General features: G+C 33.6%; 1 protein-coding gene across 1 annotated transcript; it reads right to left on the bottom strand.

The window, feature by feature from the left end:
• Nucleotides 1-422: 422 nt before the first annotated feature.
• On the bottom strand, nt 423-2,600 carry LOC120347419 (uncharacterized). The gene is made up of 2 exons (XM_039417380.2): nt 1,372-2,600; nt 423-976 (listed from the first exon to the last, which is right to left on the bottom strand). Exons 1-2 carry the CDS (start codon nt 1,842-1,844, stop codon nt 691-693), a joined length of 759 nt encoding a protein of 252 aa, XP_039273314.2. The 5' UTR covers nt 1,845-2,600; the 3' UTR covers nt 423-690.
• Between the last annotated feature and the right edge of the window lie 5,943 nt (nt 2,601-8,543).

Here is an 8,543-nt window from a genome sequence, read left to right as displayed (position 1 = left end):
GCCGCTGCATACTTATTTATTATCATGATGAATCAATCACTATTAAAATCTATTTATTTCTGTGGGCATCCCTATGCTCCTTTCTATATCCATGAACCGATTTGTGTATCTGGGGATTCACCTCATATAACAGAATTAGGGCTTAATTAATTGTCTTACTTGCTCTATTCTCTTATTGCGCTATATTCAACCAATTATTCTAAGCATTGCGCTATCTGGCTCTTCTCGCTTTCTACCCATCAGCTTCTTTCGTTGCTTTTCTTTTTTGTCCGACTTAAGTCAATGTTGGTTAAAGCCGGGAGTAATGCTCATAAAAAATTTTTTTAGTTTTTGTGAGGTTAGATTAGTTGATGTATACGCAAGCCCCTTTTGCTATTTCATAAATCAATAAAAATCTTCTGACATTGTACTTGAAAAATATATCAAATAAATCAGGAACTTATATTTGAATAATAAAAAGTAAACTGGAATAAATAAAAAAAACTAAACAAAGTGAAGTAAATTAGAGAAAATAATTTGGGCGAAAATATAATGTCCTACATTCTTAACATAACTTGAAATTTGTCACGGCATTCATTGATAATATTTAAAATGTTGACATGGTGCAGTTAAGTACAACTTGTCCTAATTGGATGTGTAGAATAAGAGTTCAATAAATATGGTTATTATTGATTTATATAATTCTCTTCTTTATGTCAAATCGTTTTTCATAACCGTAGCATAATGCGTCGTTTCCAGCTTTCCATCTTTTGCAAGCCCTTGCTTTAGACTTCCAATCATAACATAACCCCGCCGATTATCATTTTCGCTCAGTTTTGATGTTAATGTCAGTTCGAAATCAGGACTTTTTATCCGATTAAATGTTCCTGTTATTTTAACGTTGTCATCCTGACAAAATGATAATTTTGCTTCTGTAGAAAATACTAATGATCCTCCTATGCTGCTCTCGGTAACGATGCATATGTTTTTCCAAAGCCTGAAAAAAATTAAAAAATATTTTAATCACTAGTTTTTAATGAGTAAATTATTAAATTATTTGTCGATAATTTCGGTGAAACAAAATGAAAAAAATTATATTGATACGAACGCATGATGTGATTCAAATTCCAATGAGGACATTCAATAGTAGTATCGAATTTACGAAAATAAATATTTTACTAAAATTTGTTTAACATATATTTGACTTGTTGGATGCTATTTCAAAAATGAAATTGATTAATAATCGCTCAAACATTGCGTTCCGATTATTCCGTTTATACATTCTGTATTGTGATATATGGTCCCTCAACGATTGAGCAGTTAAATTTGCTGATATATATTGAAGAATGTTGAATGAAGAAAATGAAAATAATTATTGTTATTATACATTACCTGCTAAATTTGATTGTCCACCAAACCGTCTTTGCATTTCTTGCCCATTCCTCTTCTGGGTGTAGTTGAACTTTGACCCGTTCATAATTGCGGAAAATAGAAAAGTCTTCTTCGTACTGAGTGACGTCACGATTAAGGGGAATAAGATCAAAAATTTGCTCTGGTTTATGAAATAGTAACTTTTCGGGGTCGTAACTCACTTCGTTTTCTTGCTCTCTTGGCATTGAACCGTAATCGGAATCATTTTCATATTTCAGATTTTTGAAGTTTCCGTTAAAATTTTGTCTCACTTTGTGAATGGATTTTCTAGAAAATGAATTTTCTTCATAAAATTCTCTCTTCTTTTTGAAACAATCAACTTCAAGTTGGGCGGGCCTCGTATCTTTTCTCGGCGTGACCTGGAAATTGAATTCTCCCAAAGCTGACGTCTCCCCGCTTCGCCTTTGAAAGAGACTCGAACCAAATATTTTCATTATTTTGGTTGCTGATTGTATTCAAACGTATTGTTAAGTAATTTACAATGGAAAAGACTGGAAAAATAATAAACACTGAATGAGAAAATATCAATTTAAACACATTAAATAAAATAAAAATAACTCAAGCTGTTTGTTTTCATTTTTTTAATTCTAGTTTAGCACCTGTCCAACAAATTAAAAATTGTATTCAACGCCGAACTTTCATAGAAAATAACCGCATGAAAAGATTTTGATGGCATCAATTTTAAATTTGTCTGGAGTGCAAAACAGTTAATTGTATTGCACAAGTTGACAAAAACAATCAACTTGACCCAAACCTGCATTCACAACAAATTCTTATATATAAGATTAACTTAATTTATGAGATTTACATTCGGCTATACATTATTTGTAAAATTTGTATAGAATTGTATGATAAACTTTCGTTAATAAATGAGTAGCATTACGCCTAAAAAGTGACGAACAATAAAAAATACCTCTTCGTAATCCTAACAATAACTAAAAGAATATTACTTCATAGGAATCTTACTTAAAGAAATCAGTTGTAACGGCATATTTAGTCTCTTCGTCTTTTCTGTATATTAATTTTGCTATTTCTAACTTTTATGTGCCCTCATTGCACTAATGAATTTCTCAACTTCTGTGGTTTGAGGAATGAATATGATATACGACATTATATATACGAATTTTTTCAAAGTTGCCGATACAGACACCAATGACTAGACAGACAAATCGGGCTCGCACTCCCTGTCTCTCGCTTTTCGACTGAGCGACTACAGCGTCAGTGCGTGTTGTTATATTCCCATGTCGCCACGGAGAAAAAGTTCGACGTATATTCGTTCCCGCTGAGTTATATTACCTGTATTTGCGAATGACACCTTTTTTATTTGGTGCGCCCTAGTTTACTCTTACTATTTGTAAACAATGGGTTGTAAAGATAATAATCCAACAGAGATTTTGTTCTACTAAATAGAACAACTATAACATGTAGTCTAGGATTATGGATCACGTAGCGACAATTTATAGGCATTTTAAGCTGTTGTTTTATCAGGGAATTACAATGCAAACGCAATTATTCTAGAAATTCAATAAGATTTTGAAAAACCCTCCTCTTTTTGGCTGTGATGGCGTAATCACGACTGAAACGCTGTGTTCCGGTATTATAAATGGAAAGTTTAATGCAATAGTAAATCAACCATTCGACGTATTTTAGTCACGGTCATTTCATTCCAAATATGTAACAGTTTAAAGGCTATTACTGACTATACCAGCCAGTAATTAAAGCAAGGACCTCGTTATTTACGGAGCCCGCTGGTTATACCGAAAGCGTATATCAATCCGATAAGATTGTTATATTGCGTTGTTTGAGCAATATATTAGTGAAAGACAGTTGAATTACATTTTGACAGTCCACATATTTACAAGTTAGTTCCAATTAAGTCATCTGGTTAATTCTGATATAGCTCCCCACGACATCACTCAGCTCTTGAGTTCATTTTTCTGACGCCTACCCATCAATGGCTGAAATAAAGCCCTTGATAAGTACTCAGCTCAATAACAGATTTATAACAAAATAATAAATTAATAATAAATTAGAATATTTTCGAACAAATTTTTCTCATTTAATTCAAATATTTATCAGCCATATTTTATGCAAAATCTATAATATACAACAACCTGTATTTGCGGTACGATATATATCATGATGAAAATAGTCCAGTTTCTCGTTACTAAGAAATTATGTTAAGACAGATTTCATTATAAGACAGGGCCTGATTTAGGCCACTGCAACCGATGTGGTTGCCGTGGGCTCCGTGCTTGAAAATTCTTTCCAATGAGTTGACCTACGACGAAAATATAATTTTAATGATATCCTGCATGATTCGACACACGGAAGGCTCGTAAAGTGAAGTTTTAAAAAATTAAAAATTTTGTCTCATTTTGAGTTATTATCCTTGTCTTTACCAAAGACCGAGTCCCGAGCAATCCCTTTCGTACAGAGACCGGCAATAGGCTAGTTACTTAAATACATTTTACGTTACCCCACAACAATTGCAATTTTTTAAATCATTTTTTATTTAAAATATATGTTTTACTAGATTTCATAATTTAAATTCGATAAAAAGTTGAATGTTCCCACACTTTAATTTACCCATATTCCCACCGTGGACGTGTGTTTGATCTGGAACGATGCGGAAGTTTATTTATTGACTCAGCTGGTTTAACTTTGATAATTATCGAACGATTTCTCGCACCTAACGCTGTGTATATGAACTAAGAAAACATGTAAGTACGAAATTGTAAACTTATAGTAATTTTTCACATGGGATATGAGTGAAATCGCCAAGTGGCCGAAAAAAAAGGATGTGATTCCGAATGTGTAAAACTGCTACAGAATTTGTCTATGTTCAAACCTTGTACATGTACTAGTAAAGCAATCGTTAAAACCAACAGTGTTGATTTCTTGAAACATGTCGGACTCATCCCTTGAGTGTGTGAAGTTATTATTATCGCGCCAATCTATCTCAATCATAACCGCTTACATTCTACCACGCCTGTCAGTGAAGATAGTCCCTGGAAGTTAAATTTTCTTACATGTGGTTACAACTAATTTTGATGAATTTCTCACAAAATCTTCAAAGCTCCGATGGAAGGCTTATTCGGTTTCCTAAGTTTTTGTTGATAACGCACACCAGAGCCTAACGTTAAGTAGACTATATTGCTATGCTGTTTTTACTAAAAATTATATTAAATGTTATAGGTTCAAGACAATTTTGAGCCACTAAAATTTAATTGATTTGTTCCATACATAAATGCTGTACATCGCGAAATTATCGGTGGTCTTATAGCAACTAACCCCCAAATGTACCCCATTTCATGTTAAAAATATGAAAACAAAGTTAATTTTCCCCAAAATTCGAACAAAGACTTTCGTAGGAATCAAATTACACCAGTTTTAGGAACATTACATGTTCCACCCAGTCATTATCAAATTAAAATTGATATTCTCAAGACCTTTGGCACTGATTGAAATATTTATCTCTAAGTTCCCATCCGTACGATGTACATAATTACCCTTATTGAGATAATAGGAGTTTCTGTTTATAACGTGAATCACGAGCTCACGTTTACAGCATTTAATTGGATTTATGATCAACGTATAAATACGACTCCGATATCTTTCGAGGGAGAGGACGATGTGGGGGAAGACGATGTAAACCATTTAAAGCTAGTGTGGATAAATGTTATAAGATTTATATTCTGTGTGTTGTGGAAATTTACGAATAAAAACATATAGAGATTTTTAACGCATCTTCATTTACGTGGGCGTTGAAGCTGAAGGGTGAACGGGTGACTTGCAAGTCAGAGACAATCTACAAATTAGCAATATACGGTAACCTCACATTCATCTACCAATCACATATGCTATAAATGGTGACAAAACCGACTTGAATTAACCTTCTGAAACGGACCAGATCAACGGACAACAATCAGGACTGGCAACAATTGGACGGAATCAACCAAAAAGCTGACCAAGCGAAAGCTTTCAATGAGTGCCGAGAAACCGTCTATACAAAACGTGCGAAAATCAAATTCGACCAACTTACGAACGTCGGGGAGATTCAAATTGCCTGGAACAACGATTGAAGTAGCAAATTGTTGACAAGCCGATATGATCAGAAACATTTTGAAAAGACAATAAACTCAATTGAAAACTGTTAAACTATAGTGACGGACTCTGGAAACGTTAAAATCATGAATATGGACTGTATTGAACATCGATCGAAATGAACTCTTTTAGAACATGATATATTATGTTCGGGGTGAAAAAACTAAGCAAAAAACGAACTGTTGAAAACAATGAACTATATGGACTGTTTTACGGTAAATTACGCGCTCTATTCCGAATAATAGAGAGAGGAATTGTCGCGCGTACCCAATCGATATACAGATCAGGAGGATGTAAATCTACAATTTGTTTCATGATTTGCAGGTTTTTCTCCTCATTGAGACAGATATTTTTCATTCTTCCACTAATACTAAGGTAAAGTACTTCTTTTTCTTCTTATATATACATGGCGTTTCATTCGACTTTCAATTTTTATAAATTAATTAATGGTAAAACTTTGAATATTCTAATTTCAAATACCTTTAAAGAAATTTATATTATTGAATATTTGTGGTTAGCATTCCTTTTCGATTAAATAGATTTCGTTATTATTAAAATGCTCTCTAAAAGTAGATTCGAGCGAGTCATACTTTTAATTATTTACAAAGCCGTCATATAGAACGGTGAAATAATAAGCTCGTTAAACAAAAATTGTATCAAAAGCGTTATTTTTTCAAAAAAGCCCTGAGATGGCATAAACTTGAAAATGCGTTTTTTTCATCCCGACATGGGACAAATATATAGACCAACTAGGTCGCAACACGTTTTTTCTTCCCGACATGGGAAAAGCATATATTGACCAACTAGGTCGACAAAATCGTAACAATGCGATAAAGCGAGTATAAGTATTTTAACTTAGCGAAATACATTGAATTGAAAATATGTTTTAACCGTTCAAACCAAAATTTTTAAAATAAAAATACGCCATCCTTCTGTAATTCTACTTTACAACCTTTACCCTTTCTATAAACTTTCTTTACTTCAATTTCTTGTCTCATTGTAGATCATATACATGTAAATATTTTTTTGACCTATATATATCATTAATTTTAGCATTGTGTATTGTATTTTTCTATATATTTTCAATTTATTAGAGGGTGCCAAATTTTTAAACTTCCAGTTAGTAAGATGGGGAGATAATATAGCAACTAACCCCCAAATGTACCCCATTTCATGTTAAAAATATGAAAACAAAGTTAATTTTCCCCAAAATTCGAACAAAGACTTTCGTAGGAATCAAATTACACCAGTTTTAGGAACATTACATGTTCCACCCAGTCATTATCAAATTAAAATTGATATTCTCAAGACCTTTGGCACTGATTGAAATATTTATCTCTAAGTTCCCATCCGTACGATGTACATAATTACCCTTATTGAGATAATAGGAGTTTCTGTTTATAACGTGAATCACGAGCTCACGTTTACAGCATTTAATTGGATTTATGATCAACGTATAAATACGACTCCGATATCTTTCGAGGGAGAGGACGATGTGGGGGAAGACGATGTAAACCATTTAAAGCTAGTGTGGATAAATGTTATAAGATTTATATTCTGTGTGTTGTGGAAATTTACGAATAAAAACATATAGAGATTTTTAACGCATCTTCATTTACGTGGGCGTTGAAGCTGAAGGGTGAACGGGTGACTTGCAAGTCAGAGACAATCTACAAATTAGCAATATACGGTAACCTCACATTCATTTACCAATTATTTATGCTATAGTCTTTTCCCACCGATACGTTTTATTTCTTTGGTGTGTATAGAAATCACGAAGCAAATTCATGTGCTACTGGATATTCAAACCGCGACTGCAAAAAATGTCTCAAGAAGTATCTCGACTTCAAAATGTTCATAATAATCATTTTTGACATGTTCAAGTAAAAGGTGAAGTAGCAATAAAAAATTGTATTACCTGGGGAAAACGTACTATAATTTTAATGTATCTTCAGCGCTACAATGTGCTTGGATAACCCGGAACGTCGCCTCTATTGTAAGGCCACCATACTATTATCTTTCGCAGTGACTAATATGCCGTGATTCATTTGGACCCAAAATAGTTTTGACAGTTCTATATTACAACATGCGATCCAAGCAATGCTTGAATGGTCAACACGGTTGATAGCATTAATAAATGAGCGAAATTCCTGTCATAGCATGGATGAAACATACGTGGGAAAGAAAAGACATTCAAATCAGAATGAGCGTTCAGTCTTGAAATAAATAACATATTGTCACAGAATAATATCGTAAGGACAGTTTACCGTTATACGTCATAGCCCCCTTACGCATTCAATTAGCCGTAACACCGGTTAAGTTGGCTGATTCATACATGAACACATTTCAGTCAGCCGAGCAGAGCACAGTTGTTTGCATTTCTCATACTTTTCGCGCTTCATAATAGCGATGTCGATCGAGCGGTATGTTATGTCTGGAATTCTATACGAAGCATTTACTCTACTTGTGCGGTTATTTATACATTGTACCCAAACTACAATCTCTACTGCCCGACAAGTAGAATGTCTCTGCATAAAACCGACACAATTATCTTTCAGAATTCGCACTCATGGCACCCAACAATCCATAGTATAGAAATGCATCTGAAATTCTGGAACCGGTTCAAAATTGAAACGACGGATTAAATCAATTTTGATGAGCTGCGATTATCTATTTAATTAACTAGAAATGTTCTATATTTAATTCAGCCCACTATATTCATGAAAATTCAGGTTTGGAATTTTGGAATATTTTGTGGGACTTCATGCCTCAATGGCAGCACATGTGCGTGATGTGAAGGAGTGTTTGTGTTTAAAGAAGAAGGTGGAAGTGGGTGCGTGATATCCTTTGTATATTCATCCAACCGAGCCAAAAAAAACATGGCCTCTCGCTCAAATCAATAACAAAATTACTTGACAGATTTTCACTACTATTACCAATTAAATTAAAAAACTTAGCATCTATATAAAGTGCATGATTGCTACCAAGTATATTCGTGTACAAGATATATACATCGTTTGGCTTAC

The sequence above is a fragment of the Styela clava genome, chromosome 11 (genome assembly GCF_964204865.1).
Source record: "Styela clava chromosome 11, kaStyClav1.hap1.2, whole genome shotgun sequence".
Taxonomy (NCBI): Eukaryota; Metazoa; Chordata; class Ascidiacea; order Stolidobranchia; family Styelidae; genus Styela; species Styela clava.
The sequence above is the reverse complement of the archived record's forward strand: the minus strand, read 5'-3'. Positions and strand labels throughout refer to the sequence as shown.

Coding starts and splice junctions, on each gene's coding strand:
- LOC120347419 (XM_039417380.2), bottom strand. CDS start 1,844: ATGAAAATATTTGGTTCGAGTCTCTTTCAAAGGCGAAGCGGGGAGACG. Junction 977..1,371: donor TGGACAATCAAATTTAGCAG/GTAATGTATAAT, acceptor AATTTTTTTCAG/GCTTTGGAAAAACATATGCA.